The sequence below is a fragment of the Bos mutus genome, chromosome 5 (genome assembly GCF_027580195.1).
Source record: "Bos mutus isolate GX-2022 chromosome 5, NWIPB_WYAK_1.1, whole genome shotgun sequence".
Classification (NCBI taxonomy): domain Eukaryota; kingdom Metazoa; phylum Chordata; class Mammalia; order Artiodactyla; family Bovidae; genus Bos; species Bos mutus.
In genome coordinates this window covers 3,507,188-3,533,652 of record NC_091621.1, presented here as the reverse complement: position 1 = coordinate 3,533,652, position 26,465 = coordinate 3,507,188, and the positions used below count along the sequence as shown (strand labels likewise).

Genomic DNA, 26,465 nt, shown 5'->3' with positions numbered 1-26,465 from the left:
TTTTACACTAAACTGTGAACTTGCAGTTCCCACTCAATGTGTTACTCGAAACAGGACCATTAATTTACAACTGTGCATAAAAAGGGTTTCTGGGTTGTCTCTCCTCAGTGTCACCAGGAAAAAAAAAAAAAAAAAGCCCTCTGCTTGGACAAGGAGCCTCTCAAATGTAAATGGGGAAATGGGGTCTTTTCATAAGGTCCTGCTGCCTCTAGCCACTAGAATGTACCTGTGACCCTTTTCAATGGTAAAGTGTCACTGGTCTTAACCCTTCTGTGACTCAATCTTCTCATGTATAAAATAGGGAATGAGTTGTCTTTGTTCAGTCGCTCAGTCACGTCCAACTCTTTGCAACCCACTGCGGCACGCCAGGCTTCCCTGTCCATCACCAACTCCCAGAGCTTGCTCAAACTCATGTCCATCGAGTTGGTGGTGCCCATTCAATCATCTCACCCTCTGTTGTCCCTTTCTCCTGCTGCCTTCAATCCTTCCAGCATCAGGATCTTTTCCAATAAGTCAGTTCTTTGCATCAGGTGGCCAAAGTATTGGAGTTTCAGCTTCGGCATCAGTCCTTCCAATGAATATTCAGGACTGATTTCCTTTAGGATTGACTAGTTGGATCTCCTTGCAGTCCAAGGACTCTCAAGAATCTTCTTCAACACCACAGTTCAAAAGCATCAATTCTTCAGAAGCAAGGAGCAAGCATCTTTTAATTTTATGACTGCAGTCACCATTTGCAGTGATTTTGGAGCCCAATAAAATTTGGGAGGCAAGTTAAACCATGGTTTATGATGCTGGAGAGTGCCTTGATTTCCTCATCTGTGCTGTGTGACCTAGGTCAAGTAACTTGATCACTCTGATTCCCAGCTTTACCATCTCTGAAAAGAGAGTGATGATACCTCCTACCCCAGGGTTGTGGGAAATTTTGAAAATGTACATAGAAAGTGGTAGCTGACTGTGGATGAACAGCAGGGAAGGAATTGAAGGTGCTGTCACAGTACAGGTTTTGGGGAAAGGAACCCATGTTGGAATATGCAATCCTTTGTCTCAGGGTGATCACAGTGGCATGCAGGAAGACAGCTTAAAGGGAATTGCACTGATAACCTGAGTCTGGAAGGCAGAGCTCCATTTCCCAAAGGGTAGCAAAGGAGATTGCAGGCAATACACAAAACACTTTCTATTTTTAATTGCCATGAATTTTTTATGGGTGCTAGAAAAATATTGGTTTTCCTTTTATGGCACTGATATAAAGTTTCTTTTTTCAATGAATGTATTGTGTGAAAGAAGGAGCCAATTTAAAGAAAAATATTAAGCAAATAAATCGGACCTATGGCACACAGATATGTGAGAATTCATGATGCTGATTTTCAAATGACTGACATTTGGGAAACCTGATTATAAGCAGATTCTCAAGTAGGTTCCTAGAACCAAACTCTAGCCACCCAAACTCAGTGTAGCTAGTGACAGTGGGTTTGTTGCTTTGGGTTCATGAATGAAGCTGACCGGGAAGCAGCAGATAGCACACACATAGAGTGGGATTTGAAGTGGAGCTAGTGATTGTAGAATCCCCATGCCGATTTCATCTCCCATGACCAACCCTCATCAGAGACATCCTTTAGGCCTGTGATCCAGAGACTGGGCTGATGACAGTGATGACACTGATGGTGATGTAGATAGTATGATGATGAAGATGATAATGGTGGCCAAGATGATGGAAAAAATGGTGCTGGTGATGAAGATGATGATGGTAGTGACAATACAAAGTAAAAGATATATGCTGAATACTTATTATACGTTTAGAATGTGCCCAACCGTATTTCAAGTGCTTTAAGTGATTTATATGATCGCTTCATTAGGAACTATTATTATCTCCATTTTCCAAATGAAGAAACCAATGCTAGGTACTTTCTACATGTTAGCAGTTTAATCCACACAACAAGTTCACAAAGGACATAATTATCCCCAAATACAGAGACGTTAACTCACCCAAGATAATACAGCTGGTCAGTGGCAGGTTGGAAACTCAGACTCAGAGAGTCTGACTCCAGAAAACTTGTCCCTAACCACCAAACACACTGCTCCTCCAGGAACAGGGCAATGAATGAGTCATGTCTCTATCCATTAAAGTCAGTAGGGGAAGCAGATGTATGGGCATCTAAAGCATGTCTGAATTAAACACGTAACATGTTAGACTTTATCATCAGGTGTTGTAGGTACACAGAGTAAAGGGCAATTGATTCTGAATGGGGGCATCCTGGAGGGCTCCCTGGAAGAAGTGGCATTTGATCACAGCCTTGAGAGTCTTCAGTAGATGAGAAGATGAAGGGAAGGTTCCTATAAGGTGAGAAAACAGCAAGAGAAAAAGCGGAGAGCCTAGAAGTGCAGGGCGAACTGAATGATGCTCTGAGGACACGGTTAGTCCAACCAACACCAAAGCCTTCCCAGGGTCTTGGGGACCTGGAGGGGTGACGTGTGGCCTCAAAACATGGATCCTCTTCTCTTCTCCACCCAATTTTGATTTTTCTTATTTTGAGCTTTTTTATGAGTGCTTTCAAGAAAGACAGAGGGAAAGATGAATGTGCCCCAACCTGGCCCTACATAGGAGGCACTAGAAAGTAAACACCACCTCGCTAAGCTTATTACTCTGATAAACCCAAGAAGCATATGCCATAATTCAAAATTCAGAAATAACAAGAAAGGTTGGAAGGGAATGTCCCCCACAATCCCTCTAGGCAGAGAAATCCTTGGTCAACATTTTGCTTTTTTCCCCCTGTTATTTACTCAGTGCATATTTTTAATAACATAATCCTGATCACTGTATGCAATTTTGAATTTCACTTTTTTGCCACTTACCATTTTAACACAAAGATTTTTTTTTCATTTATTGCAGCTTTCTGTAAACATTTTTAGTAACTGCATAAGTTTTATCACATACCAGAGTTTATTTAACCATGCTCTGATTTTCAAACATTTGTTTCTTTGTCAAATTTTGGATTCTATAAATAAGGTTTTGGATAAAAATCCTTGTGCATGAAGATTTTGCTGCATTTTGGATTCCAACCTTGGGACAGAGTCCCAGAAATGGAATTACTGAATCAAAGGAAAGTAGCATTTGTTAACACCTTGGCTACACAATGCCAAACTGCCCCATCATGGACTTGGAGCTGGCCACGGCTGCGGTGTGCTGTCTCTGTAAAAAGGACTTAGGTCAGTGTAGGGTGACGAGCACAGACATTAGAATCAGGCAGACCCAGGTTTCCAATCTTCTCTGCCTTGTGACCTCGAGCCTTGGTTTCCTTATCTGTAAAACAGAATTTCTCATCCTGGGCATTATTGACTCCTGGGCAAAACTCTTTCTTATGGGGACTGATTTGTATATTGTAGGATGTTTAGCAACATCTCGAGCCTCTACCCACTAGGTAGAGTAACAGTCCCTGGGATGTGACACAAGAAATGTCTCCAGATATTACCACGTGTCCCCTGGGAGGCAAAATCACCCCGCTTGTGGATCACTGCTGTAAAACTAAAATAATGTAGTACAGTTCAGTCGCTCAGTCGTGTCTGACTCTTTGAGACCCCATGGACTGCAACACGTCAGGTCTCCCTGTCCATCACCAATTCTCAGAGTTTACTCAAACTCATGTCCATTGAGTCGGTGATGCAATCCAACCATCTCATCCTCTGTCGCCCCCTTCTCCTCCCGCCTTTAATCTTTCCCAGCATCAGGGTCTTTTCAAATGAGTCCATTCTTTGCATCATGCGGCCCAAGTATTGGAGTTTCAGCTTCAGCATCAGTCCAAGGAAATTCACTGATTTCCTTTAGAATGGACTGGTTGGATCTCCTTGCAGTGCAAGGGACTCTCAAGAGTCTTCTCCAATACCACAGTTCAAAAACATCAATTCTTCAGCACTCAGCTTTCTTTATAGTCCAACTCTCACATCCATACATGACTACCGGAAAAACCATAGCTTTCACCAGATGGACCTTTGTTGGCAAAGTAATGCCTCTGCTTTTTAATATGCTGTCTAAGTTGGTCATAGCTTTTCTTCCAGGGAACAGGCGTCTTTTAATTCCGTGCCTGCAGTCACCATCTGCAGTGATTTTGGAGCCCCAAAAATTAAGTCTGTCACTGTTTCCACTGTTTCCCAATCTATTTGCCATGAAGTGATGGGACCAGATGCCATGATCTTAGTTTTCTGAATGTTGAGTTTTAAGCCAACTTTTTCACTCTCCTCTTTCACTTTCATCAAGAAGCTCTTTAGTTCTTCTTTGCTTTCTGCCATAAGGGTGGTGTCATCTGCATATCTGAGGTTATTGATATTTCTCCTAGCAATCTTGATTCCAGTTTGTGCTTCTTCCAGCCCAGCATTTCTCTTGTTGTACTCTGCATATAAGTTACATAAGCAGGGTGACAATATACAGCCATGACATACTCCTTTCCCAGTTTGGAACCAGTCTGTTGTTCCACATCCAGTTCTAACTGTTGCTTCTTGACCTGCATACAGATTTCTCAGGAGGCAGGTCAGGTGGTCTGGTATTCCCATCTCTTTCAGAATTTTCCACAGTTTGTTGTGATCCACACAGTCAAAGGCTTTGGCGTAGTCAATAAAGCAGAAGTAGATGTTTTTCTTGAACTCTCTTGCCTTTTGGATGATCCAATGGATGTTGGCAATTTGATCTCTGGTTCCTCTGCCTTTTCTAAATCCAGCTTGAACATCTGGAAGTTCATGGTTCATGTACTGTTGAAGCCTGGCTTGGAGAATTTTGAGCATTACTTTGCTAGCATGTGAGATGAGTGCCATTATGCAGTATTTTGGCATTGTCTTTCTTTGGGATTGGAATGAAAACTGACCTTTTCCATTCCTGTGGACACTGCTGAGTTTTCCAAATTTGCTGGCATATTGAGTGCAGCACTTTCACAGCATCATCTTTTAGGATTTGAAATAGCTCAACTGGAATTCTATCACCTCCACTAGCTTTGTTCTTAGTGATGCTTCCTGAGGCCCATTTGACTTCGCATTCCAGGATGTGTGGCTCTAGGTGAGTGATGACACCATCATGGTTATTTGGGTCATAAAGACCTTTTTTGTATAGTTCTTCTGTGTATTCTTGCCACCTTTTCTTAATATCTTCTGCTTCTGTTAGGTCCATACCATTTCCGTCCTTTATTGAGCCCATTTTTGCATGAAATGTTCCCTTGGTATCTCTAATTTTCTTGAAGAGATCTCTAGTCTTTCTCATTCTATTGTTTTCCTCTATTTCTTCGCATTGATCCCTGAGGAAAGATTTCTTATCTCTCCTTGCTATTGTTTGGAACTCTGCATTCAAATGGGTATATCTTTCCTTTTCTCCTTTGCCTTTTGTGTCTCTTCTTTTCATAGCTATTTGTAAGCCCTCCTCAGACAACCATTTTGCCTTTTTGCATTTGTTTTTCTTGGGGATGGTCTTGATCACTGCCTTTTGTACAATGTCATGAACCTCCATCCATAGTTCTTCAGGCTCTCTGTCTGTCAGATCTGTTCCCTTAAATCTACTTGTCACTTTCACTGTATAATCATAAGGGATTTGATTTAGCTCATACCTGAATGGTCTAGTACCCTATAGAGCCTTGTGAGTCCTAGAGACAATGCATGTGAGGTGCTTTTTCACAGTGCCTGGCACAGAGTAGATGCTCAGTGAACAACAGCTGGACTGTTGCTCACATAGAATCATGGGATGCCACAGCTTCCATCTACAGGTCCTCTTAAGATCTTTCCTGCCCACCTACCCCTAAAAGAGAATTTCCTTCTCTGATTCTTTTTTGAGTTTCTTGCATATATTCTCCTGCTGTGGGAAATGGAGAGAAGGAGGGTCAGACTCTAGGTTAAGGCTTAGTAGAAGGCAGAGGGGTGTAGGGAAGTTTAACCCCTCACTACTGTCTGTTTAACCCCTGCATCATTGTCCAGATATTAAGCTTAGTGGATTGTACTCTGGTTAGGTTGTCTTGATGACACCTTAGGGCTCTGGCTTTAGGATATGGAGTTTTCTGTCCTTTGACAATCAGAGTAAATAGTGACCACTTGGACTTTTGTCTCAAGAAGGACTTTAAGGCTGCATCTCCACTCAGTGGATAGGAGTTCTGTGATCGGTTAAGCATGTCTGCCATGGACGTGGAAGAGAAAGGGGAATATTTGCCGTTTTCACCCTCAGCTGAGACCTCACCTCCATAGGCCGGCTCCCACAAAGGGGATGAATAGCCCTCTTGTCAATCTCCTTTTGAGGAAGTAGCCCCTCCCTCAGACAAGAAATGGGAACCTAGAAGGTAGGCCTTGGGCCTGTAGAGGAGAAACTCCTGCCTTTCACTGAGCTGTTTGGATTTTAGGTACAAGTGTCTTATGAAAAGGTACAGCTGGATGGCAGAGAACTGGTGGGCTCTGCAGGCTTGGTTTCAGCTGGGTAATGAGGGGTTGGGAATGGGGGAGACAGTCCCTGACCCCCACAGGGAGCTAGGTTGGAGAGGGAGGGTTAAATTCTAGAAGGAGTTAATGTTTCAGTCATGAGTCTGAAGACAGAATGCCTTCTTATTCAAGGGCTTCTCTCTTTTCTCCTCTATTTTTTCCCTTCAACTGATTGGATGAGGCCCACCCACATTCTGGAGGGTAATCTGCTTTACTCACAATATACTGATATAAATATTAATCATATGTAAAAAATAGCTTCACAAGTAAGTCAGAAAGAGAAAAACAAATATAGTCTATTAATGCATATATATGTAATCTAGAAAAAGGATATTAATGAACCTATTTGCAGGGGGAAAATGGAGATGCAAGTGTAGACAATGGACTTGTAGGCACAGTGTGGGAGGGAGAGAGTGGGATGAACGGAGGAGGTGGCAGCAACATACATACACTAGCAAGTGTAAGAGGAATGGCTGGTGAGAATTTGCTATGTAGCCTGAGAGAGCCCATTCTAGCTCTCCTTGATGATGACCTGGAGGGACAGGATGGGGGGAGAGGAGGGAGGGTTAGGAGGGAGGGGATATATGTATAATTACAGCTGATTTGCATTGCTGTATGGCAGAAACCAACACAATATCGAAAAAATTTTAAATATATATTTAAATAAGTTAAAAAAACTTAAAAAAAAATAGCATCACAGCAACATTTAGACTGACAACCGGGCACCATAGCCTAGCCCAGTTGACACACAAATTCACCATCATGAATATCTTCGAGGAACATCTCCCCAGATGTGCAACACCTCCCACTGTGCAAGAGATGATTTCCAGAGGGACAGGGGCAGTGCCTTAGATAACACTGGTCATGGGAGTGATGCTTTTCAATTCTATTTCCATTCTAATTGCTTTCAGAGGAAAGGCTCCACTTGATATGTGCCCCTAACAACTCTTTCACTTGCCCTTTGTAACAAAAGAAAACAGAACCAGAATTCAGGTATAAATTAATCACACTCTTTTTATTGAATTAACTTTCACAATGACCTTCTGTTTACAGCAAGGGATACTGATTTCCCATTTATGGCAGTGACATAATGTTTCTTTTTTAGATATATGTATTTAAAAAATAAAATGAGTCCATCGAAGATTAAGTATATAATGATACAGGTGGTGCTTGGATACAACTACATTCCTGAAGGTTGCTTACAAGCTAACCACATTTGAGAAACACAGTCTTAGTCAAGGAAAGTCAGAGCTTCAGGCCCAACCAGTCTCCCGTAAGAAGATATTCTCTCCACGGCCAACCTGGGAACGTGCAGGTCTGGTTTGATGAAGGAGAAAGCTAGTTTTCTTCTAAGAAAGCATGAGAAAAACCAGAGTGTTTTCAGAGTTTGCCAGTGCTGAGAATAGTAAAACATGCCCTCAAGGAGCATGGTTAAGTGCATAGACTCTGGAGCCGGAGTGCTGGGGTTCAAATCCTCCTTCTGCTGTTAGTGGCTCTGCCCTGCTGAGAAGTTATTTCACCTCTTTGGGCCTCTGTGTCCTCATCTGTAAAATGGGTTTATAAAGGTGCCTACTTCATAGGGTGTTATAAGAATTCAATGTTAAAGTGCTCTAACTGTGCTGTCACAAATAGGTGTCATTTCAGACTGAGTTGCTATCGTTTGGAATGATGGACAAAAAGAATACTGTGTCACAGTGTACTAAGTGCTGTAATAAAGAAAGTACAGTGTGGCATCTGACACAGGGAAGTGGGGGAAATTCCAGAATGGTGTCCTGGAATATAATATATAAGCCGACACCTGGATGATCAGCAGGAGTTAGCCTGGAAAAGAGGAGAGAGAGAATGTTCTAGATAGAGGGAATAACAGTTTATGCCCAGGCTCAGAGGAAAGACACAGTATAGTCCATTCTTGTGATTGCAAGGGAGGCAGTACTGGTTACAGCAGAGGATGTGACAGAGGGGTGTGTCCCAGATGAAGAAGGCTGGAAGTAGACACGTACAAAAGGGCTTTCTGTGCCTTGTTAGAAATTGTGGGTTCCAAAGAGCAGGACTGGAGTTATCGTAGCAGCCCGCTCTGCTTGAAGCAGCACCCCAAACCTGGTAAGTCGTGGACTGGCATGTGGTGAATGAACAAACGCTTCCCTCTCTGCCTGATGAGACCATTTCCATTGAATGAGGGAATCTCGAGAATCTCTACACCCCTTCTCTGTGAGTCTTGGCTGCTTGAAGGATCTGAAATCTTACTTCTGTCCACAGGTGACCTGGTGTCCCGAGCAATGCATCACCTGCAGCCGCTCAATGCCAAGCACCATGGCAATGGCACCCCCCTGCACCACAAGCAGGGGGCGCTCTACTGGGAGCCCGAGGCCCTGTATACCCTTTGCTATTTCATGCACTGCCCGCAGATGGAATGGGAAAATCCCAACGTGGAGCCGTCCAAAGTCAACCTCCAGGTGGAAAGGTAAGACATGTGTTGGCTTTGGATGACCAGAGAGAGAAGCTCCCTTCGGGTCGACACCACTTTGTGGTGGGTGGGTATTGCCTCTGAGGTGGTGCAAGGGTGGGGCAGGGGAGGGGCCAGAGCTGCCCAGTTTCCAGAAACTCACTGGAGGTTGAATCTTGTGCCCTGAGGAGTATCTGAGACTTCGGGCGTGCTAAGTGCTTCAGTCACGTCTAACTCTTTGTGACCCTATGGACTGTAGCCCACCAGGCTCCTCTGTCTGTGGGGATTCTCCAGACAAAAATACTGGAGTGGATTGCCATGCCCTCCTCCAGGGGATCTTCCTGACTCAGGGATTGAACCAACATCTCTTATGTCTCCTGCAATGGTAGGCGGGTTCTTTACCACTAGCACCACCTGGGAAGCCCTGAGACCTGAGTGGGATCTTTGAAATGCGTTTGCATAGGGCCGGTCCAATTTGGGATAAAAGTGGCCTGGGTCAGAAGAGTGGGTCTTCACATTCCGGAGAGATGAGGGTTTCTGCAGTGCCAGTGGGCTTCCTTGTGAAGGCACCTTTGGGGGATGCTAGCCCTATGGGTGGGAGATGTCTGTCTTCATTTCATCCTGGCTGTCCTGGGCACTTCAAGGGGAAACTGTCACACCTGCTCACCCAGAAGTGGGCTTCTCGGGTGCATGGGGGACAGCATAGCAGGTTCCATGAGGCAGAGTCCTCATGGCAGAGAAGGAAGGGAGGGCTTCCTGGAAGAGGAAGCTCCCTCTGACCCAGCTTCTGCTGCTCCTCAGCACCATCCATCTACTCCCCTGTCCTCAACCTCCTCGTCCATAAACCAGCAGCAACACTAAGTGGTTTCCAGGTTCCCTTCTGCCTGGAAAACCCCAGGATTTTCTGAGGATGACTTCACCCTGTCAGAGGCAAGGCATCCAAACTGCCATCAGTCCAGAAGGCTGCCTGGAGGCGTCCCCTCTTTCCATGCGGACAGGTCCACAAAGCTCATCTCCCCTATGCGTGGGTGCTCAGTTGCTTCATTCATGTCTGACTCTTTGTGACACCGTGGACTGTGGCCCACCAGGCTCTTCTGTCCATGGGATTCTTCAGGCAAGAATACTAAAGAGAGCTGCCATGCCCTCCTCCAAGGGATCTTCCCAACCAGGGGATCAAACTGCATCTATCTGCGTCTCCTGCATTGTAGGCAGATTCTTTACCCACTGAGCCACCCAGGAAGCCCCTCATCTCCCCCAGCATCTCACAAATCAGGCCCATCTTCCAATATACACAGGCTTGTTCACTGTAACTACTACAGTAATGACCCTGTTTATTGAGTGGTTAAAAGAGCTGGCTCTGTGACCCAGACTTGTAGGTTCGAATCCAGGCTCTTCCAATTAAAAGCTAGGGTATCTTGGAAAAGTGCCTTTAACCTCCCTGTGCCTCAGTTTCTTCATCTATAAAATCTATAAAATAAGAATAAATCCTTCATAGGGCTGTTTGAAGACTGAATGCGTTGAACAGTGCCCAGCATGTAGTAAATGCTTAAAAAACATTCCCTTTTATAAATGTTGTTGGAGAGCTTACCACACATAGCTAAACAGCTCCCAGTTTGGGCTCAATGCACTTTTTCTCTATTAAATGATTCCAAGTGGTTTTGAAATGTTCATTGGATGCTCTAATTCTGCCAGAATGGATTGGATTTAATTGAGCTCCTAAACCATGTCTCTTGGCTTTCAGTTAAAGAAGAGGATGGAGCATGGGTGAGACAGAAATTGCCTCTTTTTTTTTTTTTTTAAGAATCCCAAGTTAGCATCAATATTTCAAGCCAGTCTGGAATTAACTTAATCAGGGGATTAGTCACGTCTGCCAGTATCCAGGCCAAATCAGTGGTGCCCTGTGTATATTTTCATGTGCCAAACATACCCAAAGTGGAGAGGTGGCAACGTGCACATGGTCACCAGGCAGAAAACAACCTCAGTCAGACACACCAAGACTTTGTGTTCTGAGTATGAATCATGATGGCTGGGAGGATGGAAGCCACTGGTCTCAGCTTTGGGGTATCTAGTTCTTCAGCCCCACCCAAAAGCCTGTAGAATGGGGTAGTTCCTCTGATTCATCTCCTCCCCACACCCTTCAATTCCTGCCTCTTTGTAGATGACCCCCTTGTATCTCCAGTTAGACCTCATCACCACTGAGCGCCAGAACCTTATGCAACTCAGCCTTCCAGTTTCACTGTCAAGTCTCACACTCTCAGGCTGGATCTTCTCAGGATACCCTATTCTTTTCTGCCCAACACAGCAAGTGTGTGTGTGTGTGTGTGTGTGTGTGTGTGTGTGTGTGTGTTGCCTGTGAGCTTTGTGAGGACACAGAACACATCTGTTTTGGTTGTCGCTCCGTACCTAATGCCAAACTCAACATCTGGTATATATCACAAAGTCGATAATTATTTGTAGGGTGAAAGAATGGACAAATCTATTGATCCAGCTGCCTATGGAACATTTCCATCAGGAGTGTTCACAACCACCTCAAAACTAAGGCCAACATCTTGCCCCTCAAACCAACTGTTCCTCCTTTCTCCCAGTCTCCAAGAATGGCATCGCCATCAACCTAGTCAAACCAGTCAGAAAACCGGGCCTCACCCCACACTCCTTCCTTTCCTTCCCTCCTTCCTATAGCCAGCTAGTCAGTAGATCTTACTGAGGCAATATCTGTGCCATCTCCCATTCCTCTAGTCCAGGGGTCCCCAACCCTGCCCCCCCTCCCACATTCATGGCCTTTTAAAAACTGGGTTGTACAGCAAGAAGTGAGCGGTGGATAAGCGAACGAAGTGTCATCTGTATTTACTCAGATGGATATCCTCATTGCTCACGTTACTGCCTGAGCTCCACCTCTTGTCAGGTGAGCGGCACAGTAGATTCTCACAGGAGCACAAACCCCACTGTGAACTGTGCATGCAAGGGACCTAGGGTGCACACTCCTTACAAGAATCGTCCTGAAACCATCCCCCACCCTTGGTCTGTGGAAAACTCGTCTTCCATGAAACTAGTCCCTGGTTCCAAAAAGGTTGGGGACTGCTATTCTAACCCTTCCTCCCCAGATTGCTGCCACACTGCACGGCCCAGCCCCTCGTTCCCTTTACTGCTGCCGTTGTTCAGTCGCTAAGTCACACCTGACACTGCATTTCATTTCTAAATGGTCTCCCTGGGTGTGAAGCTTAATATTCTCTGACCAGCTCCATCCTCACGGCCACCAAACTGAAACTCTAAAATACATATCTCATCCTGTGACCTATCCCTGTCCCCAACTCCCCAAGCATTGCGTGGCTCCCATTGTATTTTCAGTTATGTAGTTTCCATCTTCCCTTCTGGAATCTGTTTTCAGAATTCAGAGTGTAGTTGAAGTGACTGTTAGTCTAGGGAGACCATCTAAGGGTTGCAAACTTTCTGGAACAAGTTTTAAAGAGGAATGAGCTGTGAGGGAGAGCCCAGTAAAGAGAACATGTTCTATAGTTTGTCGGAGTCCTTTATGTCAATATTTCCATTCCTCCTTGGTTGAACTTTCAGGGGATGACACAAAACAGAAAGAACTTACCATTTTTTGAGTTCTGTTCACTTTGGTCTTTGGGAAAGTATATGGATTTGGAAGTCAGAACAACTTTGGAATCAGATCCCGGCTCTGCTTCTTCCAGTTCTGGGACCTTGAACAAGTCATCTCATCCCTATTGAAACTCTTCTCTTCCACTGTAAAATGAGAATAAGACCAGCCTCTTGGGACTGGTGTAAGCCATAGATTAGATATTGTAACTAAGACATCCAGTGCCGTGCTTAATAGGAGGAGAGCTCCCCTTATCCTGCGAGAGTAGCTGATATACATCTTTTTATTTTTTAGCTCTAAAATGCTGTTGTCGTTGTCCCTAAAGAAGCCTGTGTATGATTCCTTCTAGACAAAAAGCTGTTTCTTCCCATTCTGAGCTAGAATAGAGCTTGGTATTTACTAGCATCTGAAAACACGCAGGGAAGGGCTTCAGAGGAGAGAGGGCTCTGTTTCCAGTAAAACATTTACAGCCACTTCATACCAAAACTTACTAACAAGACGTTTCCAGTGGGAGGGAGCATCCTAATTTGGAGCTGTTTTTTATCTTTCTTCCTGTATCCTTTTCCCCAAAATCAAACAACATTGCTTTCATTATCTATGCTGGCAAAGTCAGGTAAGGTTACAGTGCTTATATGTTTATCACAGACTCTTCAAGAACAGGAGCTGAATATTGTGTGCTTTTCATCCATACCCAACAGAAAGTCTGAGACATATTTGTTGACTGAAATAAAGATTGTTCTGTGCCTCAAACCATCTCTGCTTGTCAGAAGAGCCTTTCTTGGCTGGAGTATCTGGAACTAGGTCTCCGTTTACCATTTTCCTCTTTCATGTGGGCATAGCTTTCGAGTTGCTACATTTGTTTTGAATAGTTTCATTTTTCATTGTGGGGTTTTGAAGAAGCTCAGTGCCAGCATAAAATTTCTGTAGTTTAAGTTGTTCCAGAACTTTGGCTACTATTTTTTGAGCTTCTGAAATCTCTCACTTTATGTTAAAAAAAAACTCAGATAAATTTTGTAAGATTATGATTAAGCTATATGTATTTCCCAAACAGTAATGATAAATGTAAACACCTCAGTTCTGAGGTTAGGGGTCACGTGTGGCTACTACTGTTTTTTAATAGAATCATCTTAAATCTATGACAAGATTTTCCTGCCTTATATCATTACTGGGGCTTCCCTAGAGGCTCAGATGGTAAAGAATCTGCCTGCAATGCAGGAGACCTGGGTTCAATCCCTGGGTCAGGAAGAGACACTTGCTCCTCAGAAGGAAAGCTATGACAAACCTAGACAGCAGAGACTTCACTTTACCAACAAAAGTCCATATAGTCAAACCTATGGTTTTTCCAGTAGTCATGTACAGATATGAAAACTGAACTATAAAGAAGGCTGAGAGCCAAAGAATTGATGCTTTCAATAAAGAATTGATGCTTTCAAAGTGTGGTGCTGGAGAAGACTCTTGAGAGTCTCTTGGACTGCAAAGAGATCAAAGTAGTCAATCCTTAAGGAAATTAACACTGAATGCTCATTGGAAGGACTTATGCTGAAGCTGAAGGTCCAATATTTTGGCTACCTGATGCAAAAAGCTGACTCATTGGAAAAGACCCTGATGCTGGGAAAGATTGAGGGCAGGAGGAGAAGGGGACAACAGAGGATGAGATGGTTGAATGGCATCACCGACTCAATGGACATGAATTTGAGCAAACTCCAGGACATAGTGAAACACAGAGATGCCAAGTATGCTGCAGTCCATGGGTCACAATGAATTGGACATGACTTAGTGACTGAACAACAACAACATCATTACTAGAAATACTAGTGATTCCTAGATGTGTTTGGACATGAATGATTTCAGTCATTTGTCACCATAAAATTAAAAAGAGGAGGATAAATACGAGTGTTTTGTTGCCTGGGTTAGCCGGTAATGCCTGAGACGAACAGTGATCAGCTTCACATAGAAGACTAGGCATTAGGTACTTTTACTGTACCCCAGTCTCTTGAGGAAACCAACCAAATTTTACACCCAGGCAGTGGCAGTTCTCACCCCTCTTGTAAGCAGAGCTGTGCAAACAGATGTGGCAGACTGTCTACCAGGGAAATCTCAGCCACGAACATGAGCCTCCAATCACCAAGAATTTGAGGAAAATGAATGGGAGAAACAGAACAGTCTTAACAAATGGAAAAATTTACACTTGAGGAAATAGAGTTAACCAAGCAACAGACATTAGAAGCTAACAATATTCAAATACATCTTCCAAGAAACCTTACCAGAAAATCATCAGAACACATCAGTACATGACAAATGATATCCAAATGTTAACATATTCCAGTGGAAACACCCAAGGTTATGCAAAATTTCTGGCCTGATTGTAACTCTTCCCCATTCTTTCCCATCAAGGTATGTATATCAGAACACAAGTGAGGAGAGTATCCTTGATACAAGCAACACTACTAATAGGAATGTTTAGTTGCAAAAGCTGAACCTGCTTAGCAGAAAGAAAACCTCTGAGAGGCCCAGCGTAAGCAGAGGGTTAACAAATCCTTCCCCTTCCTGCATGAGAATTTGACCTTGGGTTAATTCTCTAGCTCTGTTGCCCTGGAAACATGATAAAATTTGCAATATCAATTGTGTTACTAAGCAACATTGCTTATGGTCAAAATGACCCTAGATTGGTACATTATATCTGGCCTTATAGTACTATAAATACTTGGTAAATATCCAGAGATTTGGGCTTCCTTGAATTCACTGATCCCTATAATAGTGATGTTCCTTTCAAGGACCTTGGAAGCTATTTCTGTGGAGTTGTTACAGGAGATGCTTGGATTCATAAATCAGGGCAATTCTCACAACCACCCAAGTGGATCTTATCTTCTTGCACCTGAGCATCACCTGGGTAGAAGATAGCTCTGAGATGGCTGGGTGAATTGTTACAAGGCCTCCCAGTAAAGGGAACGTCTGATGTTGTCACACAGGACAAGAGTGGCTATGATGGTCCCATAAGTCTATATGTTTAGTAGAGCTTAAGAAGACTTCTGGTGTGGGACTTCCCTTATGGTCCAGTGGCTAAGACTCTGCATTCCCAATGCAGGAGACTCAGGTTCGATCCCTGGTCAGGGAACTAGATCCCATATGTTGCAACTAAGAGTTCACATGCTGCAACTAACGCTGGACAATGGTCACTCCCAGAGGACCTCTGTCACCATTACCCTTGAAAGCTAAATGTCTCTGCTACCTCCTTTGTCATGTTCCATTTATGTCACACCACTTGCTTCTAAATCAGTGGAGCCTGGGCCACATCCCTGCACAAAGCAGGAGGGGTAACTGGGAACATGAATTTCTACCTTACTGAACCATGAACTTATGATACGGGAAATTCTCCAAACAGTAAGGTTATCAGTGGTTCCAGGCTCCCAAAAGCTTGACAGAGGGTCACTACACTCTTCTACTTTACTTTTTAAAAAATAAATAACACATAAGTGGATCATTTGCACAGTTCAGTACTTTTGACCATGATTAGCCACACAGCTCACAACTGATTGGCTTATATACCACAGGGAATACTCCCCAACATATGGACTCCTTCGGCTGACACCCTAGGAACCTCGACAGCAAGAAGGAAGAGACAGGAGAACTATTTTTTTCCTGGCATTCTAAGCAGCAATGCAGGATGCCTTTTCCCAGAGGAAGAATGCTACTTTCTCATCTTCCTAAGGGCCATGATCACATCTGGCACAAAAGTCCTCTAAAATGTACCCCAGTGCTAGTGGGTCCTGGAGAAATTCAGAACCAGTGGATGAATAGGGACAACCCAGAGTGGGAGAACCATGTTTTTAGACCTGTTTTCTGCAGGGCTATTTGTGGGCTTGCCTGCAATTCCAACCATTGTATAAACAGTTCTAATGAAAAAAATGCGTGTTGAATTCTAAATAATTACCTTAAGAAACAAAGTTTTAAAACATGATCTATGTGTGACATGAGTGTCACTGCAATTTACTTCATCTGGCCAGGGTAAAAGCAACTCTAATCCCAATATTTTTCAAACTGCAGGTTACAGCCCATTAATGAGCCATTAAATCAACGCAGTGCAGAGATTGGCAAACGATACCCCTCAGGCCAAGCTTGGCCCACTGCCTGTTTTTATAAAGTTTTATTGGAACACAGCCAAACTCACTTGTTTACATATTATTTATAGCTTCTTTGGCACTTGTGGCTAGTTCTGACAGAGACCAAATGACCTACCAGGCTGAAAATACTATTTAGCCCTTTCTTAAAAAAGATGCTAGTTCCTGATGCTGTGGTTGTTGACTTGCATTTTTTAGAAATTAAGTAAAATTTAATAGAAAAAAAAAAGAGTCTCTTGCCTGGAGGAAGGTAACTATATTTCTTGAAACTTCTTTTTTTTTTTTTACATTAACTTCACTGGAGTTGATAATCTTGCCAAAGTCATGCAGCTAACATTGCAGAACTAGTCTTTGAACTCTTGGCATCAGGCCCTACTCAGTGTTTGTCTTTGCTAGTCTGTTTTGCTGTCCCTGGATTATGGTTTGAAAGAAATATTTGAAAGCCTCATCCCTAATCTCTAGAATCTTTTATAATCTTTATGAATGTTTACAGGATATAAAATGAATATACTTATTAAATAAAATATAAATATACAAAAACTTTGAAGGAGAAACTTTGAGTCACCCAGAGTCTCTGCATCCAGGAATGAGCACTAAGACCTTATAGGGAATTTCCTTCCAATCTTAGTTTTCTGTGTATGTGCAAAAGTTTTTTGGTTGTTTCACAAAATAAGGACCCAATGGTAAATGCAGTTGATCCATGTCATTGAATTGACGTGGATTATTATTATTATTTTTCCAATGGACTGTCCCATCATTGGATATGGAATTTAAAGTCAAGACAGCTGGGCACAGGCACGTTGAACACGCTTCATGTTGAAGATGATAAAACTGAGGCCCAGAGGGATGAGTGTACTTGTCTGGAGTCATAAGCGTATTTTCAGTGGATTTGCAAAGGCAGTGCCTCAGTGCCTTTGCACATGCTTTGCCCTCTTCTTGGACCACTGTCCCCTCTGCTCCGTCATCTCACTTCATCCTTCAAGATTCATTTTAAGCATCTCTTCCTCCAAAAATCCTTCCCTATTGTCTGAGGATGCACTGAGTGTCCAGGGCATAGCTCAGTGGATAGCATTTAGTAAGTGCTCAGTAAATGTTTGCAGAACTGAATAGAGCTGGGTCTGAAACCTGCATGTTCTATCTCTCATCCAGAGAGCCATGTGGCCATTGCCAGCTGGCAGCCCTCGGATTGGCACTGGCTGTACTGCTCGCATGCTCCAGGCTTATTTCCCTAGCTATCCCCAAAAGTAATCACTGACATTTAACAGGTGATCCATAAATGACCATGGGTTATTATTTACTTCCTTAATCCAGATTGATGTCTTCTTAGATATTATAAGAGATTTTGACCAGCACTTAGTATATGGCAGATCCTGCTCTACATTCTTTATGTTATTAACTAATTCAGTCCTTGGAATACCCCTTGAGGCAGGAGCTAGCCTCACGTCTCCCCATTTCACAGATGAGGAAACTGAGGTGCGGTGAGGTTAAATAAAAAAGTTATACACTTGGGCAAGTCTATGTGCGTGCGTGCTAAGTCACCTCAGTCATGTCTGACTCTTTACAACCCTATGGACTGTAGCCCACTAGGCTCCTCTGTTTGTGGGATTCTCCAGGCGAGAATACTGAAGTGGGTTGCCATGCCCTTCTCCAGAGGATCTTGCCTACCCAAGGATTTTTTTTTAATATAAATTTATTTATTTTAATTGGAGGCTAATTACTTTACAACATTGTATTGGTTTTGCCATACATCAACATGAATCCGCCACAGGTATACACGTGTTCCCCATCCCGAACCCCCCTCCCTCCTCGCCAGTCCAAGTTCGATGCATGATACTGGTTGCTTGGGGCTGGTGCACTGGGACTACCCAAGGATTGAACCCACATCTCTTATGTCTCATGCATTGGCAGGCGGGTTCTTTGCCACCAGCGTACCACCAGTGCCACCTGGGAAGCCCTGGGCAGGTCTGAGAGTATCAGAAACATCAAATGAATGCTGTGTGGCCAGAGGGAAGGAAGCCCTCTCTCTCTCTCTCTCTCTGTTTCTCTCTGTTAAGGGAATGGAATGCATACCACGGGGTGGGGGAAAGGAAGGCGAAAGAACAGAAAACAAGACCTTGTTCTAAAGAGCTGTTGGGTGGAAGAACAAATTAGGCAGTAAAGAAGGTTGAGAGAACCGCCAGGCTATCAGCACTTTCTCCTATAAGAAATGAGGAGCGAGAAGGAAGGTGAGAGACCAGAACTCCATCTGGTACTTCGTAAGCCCTCTCTTGATGGAGGCATACGTGTGCCTAAAGAAAGGTGATGAACATTTGATAAGCAGCTATTATTGTGCCGTGTGCTACGTGGGCTATTTTACTTACAGAGTTTAACCGAACCACTACACTCCACCTTGTGAGGTAAAAATGCCTTCATCTACCTGTGAGATGGTTAAGTCTAGTCACTACTAGTAGGAAAATGCCGTTTGGAAGCTCTTTAGGTAATGCTAAGGACCTTCATAGCGCATTAATTATACCTCTGGACATTTTTTATTCTGGCGCCATAATGCCTGAGTTTATATCTAGGTTCTGACACTTCCTATCTCTGTGACCTTAACTCAACCACTTAACCACTCTGAGCCTCAGTTTTCTTATCTGTAAAGTGGGAGCTGTCATAGAATCTGCTTCAGAGGGCTAGTGTGAAGCTATTATGTGTTAATATATAGAAAGCACTTAAAATCCAGCATGCATTAGGCTCTTTATAGACAACGGCCATTATTAGTCTCACAGTCACAGTGCTTATAACCTAGAGGTATACTGTAGGAGGGCTCCTCAAATTTTAAAGTGCATTTGAATCCCCTGGGATCTCATTAAAATGCAGATTCTATTCATTATATCTGGGGTAGGGCCTGAAGTGCTTCTTTTTTTAAAAAATTTTGGCTGCGCTGTCTTCTCTGCCACACCCAGGCTCTTCGTTGTGGAGCTCAGGCTTTCTCTAGTCTTGGCAGGGGCTTAGTTGTCCTGGGGCCCGTGTTATCTTGTTGTTCAATCAGGGATCGAACCTGTGTCCCCTGCATTGGAAGGCAGATTCTTAACCACTGGATCACCACGGAAGTTCCTGAAGTGCTTCATTTCTAGCAGGCTGCCGGGTAGTGCCAGTGCTCCACAGAGCATCATGTGAATAACAGTATTGTGGATTTGTGTGTTTGTCATTCATTCCCCCAACCTCCTCCTACCCCCATTTCAAGTTTCATAAACTCCAGTACTTTGGCCACTTGATGCGAAGAGCTGACTCATTGGGAAAGACCCTGATGCGGGGAAAGATTGAGGGCAAGAGGAGAAGAGGGCAACAGAGGATGAGATGGTTAGATAGCCATGAATGTGAGTTTGGGCAAACTCCGGGAAATAGTGAAAGACAGGGAAGCCTGATGTGCTGCAGTCCAAGAGTTTGACACAACTTAGCAACTGAACAACAAAGGCAAGAATGAACCTTTTTTGGTATTTTCATCTCTCTGGCAGAGTTCAACACGTAATAGGTGTCCAAGAAATATTTCCCCAGTTGGGGGGACCAGATTGAGCTCTGCAAGGCCTCCATTCCCATTCACAGGCTTCCTTGGTGGCTCAGTGGTAAAGAATCCGTGTGCCTATGTAGGAGATACAAGTTTGATCCCTGGGTCAGGAAGAACCCCTGAAGAAGGAAATGAAACCTACTCCAGTATTCTTGTCTGGAAAATCCCATGGACAGAGGGACCTCACAGGCTATGGTCCATGAGGTTACAAAAGAGTCGGACACAACTTAGCAACTAAACAACAATGACAAATTCCCCTTAATTCATGGAGATGCTGGATCCTGCTGCAGTTTGCCAAAATGAATGGATTCCAGAGGTCAGATGTGACCAACCTGCAGAACTCTCAGGCTTTGGAGCAGTGACCAAGGGAAAGCACTGGGCATCCAAATATAATGATCATCGTCCAGTTAACAAGGTGGCCAGCAGAGGCTCGGAAATAGCAAATTAGCCACAGCGTGCAGGAGAAGGGTGAGGCAGGATCTGACAGGTGTCCTCCCCAGGGAGAGGCAGCAGGGCAGATCCTAAACCATGTCAGCTTCAGGGCTGTTAAACGCCTCCAGCCCTCAGGGCTAGTCCAACAACTTATACCGTTACCCTGGAGTTTTTTCCCAGCCTATGGGGGAGTGATTGCTCCTGACCACAGGTAACAAGCTGGGTGGTTCAAGTTTAAAAACAGCCCCCTCTCCCAACTTGGGGAGTTAGTCTGATCAAACACGTGCATGTCACTTGTTCATTTCAGTATCCAAGTCTTTTCTGAATCCCAGTTAACCATCTGGTCTGGTCTGACACCAGCTTCTCCTTATTTTATGGGACAAGGAAGGAAAACCTTACCTTCATGACAAAGATAAAGGAACTAGCATTGCTGTGTCCAGTATGGTAACCAGTAGCCATGTGAAACTGTTTAAATGAACTTCAGTTGACTAAAACTATAGCTTTGGTTCCTTAGGACCACTTACCTCTTTTCAAATGCTCAATAACTAGATGTGGCTAGTGGTTCCTGTATTGGATCCCCAGATATGAAACATTACCAACATCACAGAAAACTAGAGACTGAACTAGAGACTCAATGCACATAGTGTCCCTCTTAAAGGAAAAACAGTCCATGAGACTCACACACCTGAAGCAATAAAGTAAGAAGTGTAGGGACCAGCTCCACTGTGGAGGCATTTTTCTTGTTTCTGTGTTTTGATCATCTTAGAGCAAAGTTTTTCAAAGCAGCCATCATCATCATCATCACCGACAAATATCACCACGTATTTATGACATACTAGACTCTCTACCTGGAGAAGAAAATGGCAACCCACTCCAGTATTCTTGCCTGGAGAATCCCCATGGACAGAGGAGCCTGGCAGGCTACAGTCCATTGGGTCGCAAAGACTCGGACACAACTGAGCAGCTAACACACACACAGACTCTACTAAGTGCATTAGTCATTGGGTCTTCACTAGCATCCTAAGAGTATAGTAGCATATCTTACACTATCACAGTCTGCCTTCTTCTGAGGAACTTCAGGCTCAGAGAGATTGTGCAGCTTGCCTGGGTCACACAGCAAGTCAGGGTAGAGTCCAGAGTTTGCTCCATTAACCAGGTGCCCTGCCACTGGGATGGGCAGGATATCAGGCATAAAGCAGGGAGCACAGGATTCCCTGGAAAGGGTAAAGGCCAATAGGAGATTCTTGTTTTAATATGTTTCCCCCACCTCTTCCCTTTTCCTGCTAATATTTCCCCCAGCTTAGGCTTCAGTAAGTATCACTAATGTAAGTGGAATAATAATAATCAAATCACTTCATCTGGTTGCTGCTGCTGCTGCTGCTAAGTCGCTTCAGTCGTGTCCGACTCTATGCGACCCCACAGACGGCAGCCCACCAGGCTCCCCCATCCCTAGGATTCTCCAGGCAAGAACACTGGAGTGGGTTGCCACTTCCTTCTCCAATGCATGAAAGTGAAAAGGGAAAGTGAAGTTGCTCAGTCGTATCCGACTCCTAGTGACCCCATGGACACTAGGCAAGAGTACTGGAGTGGGGTGCAATTGCCTTCATCTGGTTAGAGAATAGCAAAAAAAAAAATCTTTGAGAAGAATGTTAACCTCCTGAAACAAATAGCTGGCTATGTAAATACAGACCCTGCCTCTTAAATCTTTACCTCAGTGCTGCTTGAGCTTTTCATTTCTTATTGTACTTTTCGATGTTCTTAATTACTTGTTTTATTTACTAATGGACTTCTTATTCAGTTGTTCATTCTTCATTCATTCATTGAACATACATCCAGTGCCTCTTTTTAATTTAATTAAATTACTTACTTTTGGCTGTTCTGGGTCTTTGTTACTATGGGAGGGCTTTCTCTGGTTGCGATGAGTGGGGGGCTGTCCTTCATTGTAGTGTGTGAGCTTCTCATTGTGGTGGCTTCTCTTATTTCAGGGCACAGGCTCAGTAATTGTGGCACATGGGCTTAGTTGCTGCATGTCATGTGGGATCTTCCTGGACCAGGAATTGAACCCATGTCCCTTGCATTGGCAGGTGGACTCCCAGTCACTGAACCACCAGGGAAGTCCCTCAAGTGCCTCTTTCAAGCATAGTAATTGGAAGAGCTGCTTGCTGGAAACCATTATAAGCACTTGGCATGAATTAACTCACTTATCCCTCACGAGAACCCCAGAAGGGAAGTATTGTTATCGTCATCCCCCGTTTATAGATGTGGAAAGTGAGGCAGAGAGGTTCAGCAACTTGTCCAAGTTCACAGGGCTCAGAAGTGGCCCCGTGCTGGGGGGAGGGGGGAGGCGAGGAAGCCCAGAGACCTCTAGGCTCTACCCTGAGCAGCTCATTTATCATCAAAGATAGGAAGTGCCAAGGGTGAGAAGCGAGATGCAGATAAACTGCTGGGAGGCTCAGGGAAGGTGGTTTTGAGTCAGACTTTGAAAGACAGATGAGATCAGGCATTCTAGGTGGGAGGAGCTGCTGGCAAAGGCTCCAAGAAAGGAAATCACAAGATACATGTTGGGTGGGGCCGGGGGGGGAGGTGGGGGCAGGCGGGGAAGCACATGCCATAGACCAGAGGCCAGACTGACCTTCAGCAGGTTGGCAGAAGTGCAGATGTTCAGCCAGTTGTTAAAATGCTGAAATATTTCTGTAGAGGTTGATAAAAAGCTGCTGCCCCACCTGTCCTCTTCCCACCCTGCCTGTGTCCTGCTGTCCAGCTGCTGCAGCAGGGTGTCTGGCCCATAGAAGGTCCTGTCTGCATTAAGACCATAGGAGTCAGGTGGTGCCTGGGCCTCCCCCACAGTCAAGGATTTAGAAAATACACACTGAGTTGAAAGTCTATGGAAGAAAAATACATCCTGTAGGTGTTGATGGGCCTCTGTTCCTTCAATGGTGGAGTTAGGGTGAAGGTTTGGACAAGGGAAATGCCTGAGCAAGGTACAAATAACTGCTCATCTTTCAAGACAACTGCATCCTCACCTCTGCTGTGAAACCTTTGTGCCCCTCACCCCTGGTGCCCATGAAGGCCTCTGTGAATGATTATAACAACTCTTGAATGCCAATCTGAGCCAGGCCCTGTGATGAGCTTTTCCAGGTTATCCCTCTTAAATGCCCCAGTCTCTCTCTGAGATACTGTGCGTGCATGCTAAGTCGCTTCAGTCATGTCCAACTCTTTGCTACCCCATGGACTGTAGCCTGCCAGGCTCCTCTGTCCATGGGATTCTCCAGGCAAGAAAACTGAATTGGGTTGCCGTGCCCTCCTCCAGCGGATCTTCCCGACCCAGTGATCAAACCAACGTCTCCTGCAGCTCCTGGATTGCAGGCAGCTTCTTTACCGCTGAGCCACCAGGGAAGCCTCTGAGATACTGTAACGCTGCCTACATACAGATGGGGAGGAGTGGAGAAGTCTAAGGACTGGCCCAAGGTCACACAGCTAAGCTAGTAAGTGCCTGGGCTGGAGGCTGATCCTTGCACTGTGATTCCAGAGCCTGTGTCCCCTTGACCTGCTCCTGTGTGGCCCCAGTCACCACTATGGCCTTATTTGCTTCCAAATGTCTGTCTTCGCTGCCAGACTTTGAGCTCCTCGCTGGCAGGGACTGGGCTTTGATCATCTCTTGCTCTCTCTGGCAGCCAGCCAAGCCTGGCACAGAGTAGAGGGGGATATGAAGATGATCTGAGTGCATGGCAGCGGGAGGATGGAGCAGGGGGTGATGGAAGGACCAGTTAGAATGTTCCTGCAAAAGTCCCACAAGGATGGCTTGGCGGAGTGGCAGAGTCCCCCAGTGAGAGGGGTCACCAGTGGCCTCCTCCCTCTGCTGAATGGTCCAGAGGAAAGCTATATTAGCTTCCTTGGATTTTTGGCTCTTTCTCATTTGCCCAGAACCCTTTGCCTGCCCTGTTTCCAGGGCCTCAGGAACCGTACGTGAATGTTCTGAACAAGCAGGAAAGCATTTTTGTAAAGAACAGCAACACAAATGAGCCTTTGAAACTGCCTGGTGTAAACTGTGGGCTGCCCCAGGGTGGCAAAGGCAGTGGGAGCCAGAGCGCCTGGTACCAGCAAGGCCTGGAGAAAGAGAAAGAGAGGGAAGGAGGAGGGCATTCTCTGGGCTCAGCCTGCTTTCAATCCACCTGCTCCTGTGCCAAGTTTTCACTCCTTTTTTATCCTTTCAGAAATAGTGATATTGACAGCTGCCAGGACAGACCTGGGTTTCACGTGTTACAGGAAAGAGTCCAGGCAGTAAATCTGGTCATTTGCCCTGAGCAACAGAGCATCTGGGTTGCCTTTTCATTCCTCAAAGTTTGACTTCCCAAACAAAGCCTATACATGTCTCCATGTACCCCAGTCTACAGTTTTGCTATGTTTATTGATTTAATCACATTCTCCCCTCCAACCATTCTGCTGTCCTCATGGACTGCATATGTTTACAACTGCAATACAGGTGCTATAAATACAGATTTTTATACAGATCTGTCTTTTTACTGAAAAGTTGTATATGCTCATTTTTTTCAACTTTGGAAAATACATAAAAATATAAGAAAGAAAATTAAAGTTATCCACAATTCTACTACCCAGAGGTAGCCAAAATGATTGTTTCACATATTTTTTCCTTTTTTTAATACAAATTAAAATAACTGTATGGTGTATATACAATTTTATATCTTTTTTATTTCACTTACTAGTATGCCATAAGCATTATCCTAGCACTACTACAGAGCATTCATAAACATCATTTTTAATGACTACAAAATATTCCGTCTTGTGAAGGCACCATAATTTGCCTAACGGTTCCCAGGTTGCTGGGCATTTGACTTGTTTCCAATCTGTGAATTGCTGTTCTTTTAAAACTGCCCACAGTGGTGTGATAAAAACACCAATGTAGAGGGAATGGATATAAAAAGAGTAGTCTGCCTGGAGCAACTGAGGGGTTAATTCACATGTCTCTGATGGCCCATGTGAGGGAGAAATTGCAGGAGGAGGAGAGCCCTGAGAGGAATGTGGGCTTCCCCAGCCCTGTCTCCTGCTGCTTTTTCCAGGAAGAAATGCCATGTGGGAAATATCAGGAGGGGCAACACCCTGTCTGTAACGCTTCTAACCACAGTCATTATCAAAATCTCCTGGAGCGAGTGCTTCTTGGTTTCCGGGGATCGCCCACACTTGCAACCTCCCTGGATTCCAAAAGTGGAAAGACCAGCCAGAGCTGCTTTTCACAACTTATGAGACTGGAAGGAAAGTCTAGGAAAAGCATGAGATTTGCCCAAAGCCATACAGTGAGTAGTCAGATAAAACCAGAGGGCGGGGAATTCCCTGGTGGTCCAGTGGCTATGACTCTGCACTCCAGCGCAGGGGGCCTGGGTTTGATTTCTGGTCAGGGAACTAGATCCCACACGCTGCCGAACTACAAAAAGAAGTATCCCACATGCCTCATCATGTCCTACTCTTTGAGATCCCATGGACTGCAGCATACCATGTTCCTCTGTCCAGGGGGATTCTCCAGACAAGGATACTGGAGTGGGTTGCCAGGGAATCTTCCTGACCCAGGGATCGAACCCAGGTCTCCCACATTGCAGGGGATTTCTTTTACCATCTGAGCCACGAGGGAAGCCCAACTAAGACCCAGTGCAGCTAAATTAATTAATTAAACTTTTAAAAAAAAGAAATAAAAAGAAACCAGGGAGCTGCTCTAGGGATCCCTGGAATTCCCCACCCTCCTTCCCATGTAGTTTCTAGAACAGAGAAGAGAATTCCAGCATCATCATCAAGCAAGTTCTGAGCTTGTACAGTGTACAGAGTTCATTGCACATGTACTTGGCCATGTCTGTAGAGAATGAAGTTTGCAGTATTCCAGGAATT

At 44.5% G+C, this 26,465-nt stretch overlaps 1 protein-coding gene across 1 annotated transcript in view; it reads left to right on the top strand.

Moving 5' to 3' along the window:
• The window catches only part of ABTB3 (ankyrin repeat and BTB domain containing 3), a 334,406-nt gene that overhangs the window by 211,158 nt on the left and 96,783 nt on the right, over window positions 1-26,465 (top strand). Inside the window, exon 3 of the mRNA XM_070370211.1 lies at window positions 8,692-8,896. Coding sequence (XP_070226312.1) covers window positions 8,692-8,896 — 205 coding nt within the window. The remainder of the gene's footprint in view (window positions 1-8,691; window positions 8,897-26,465) is intronic.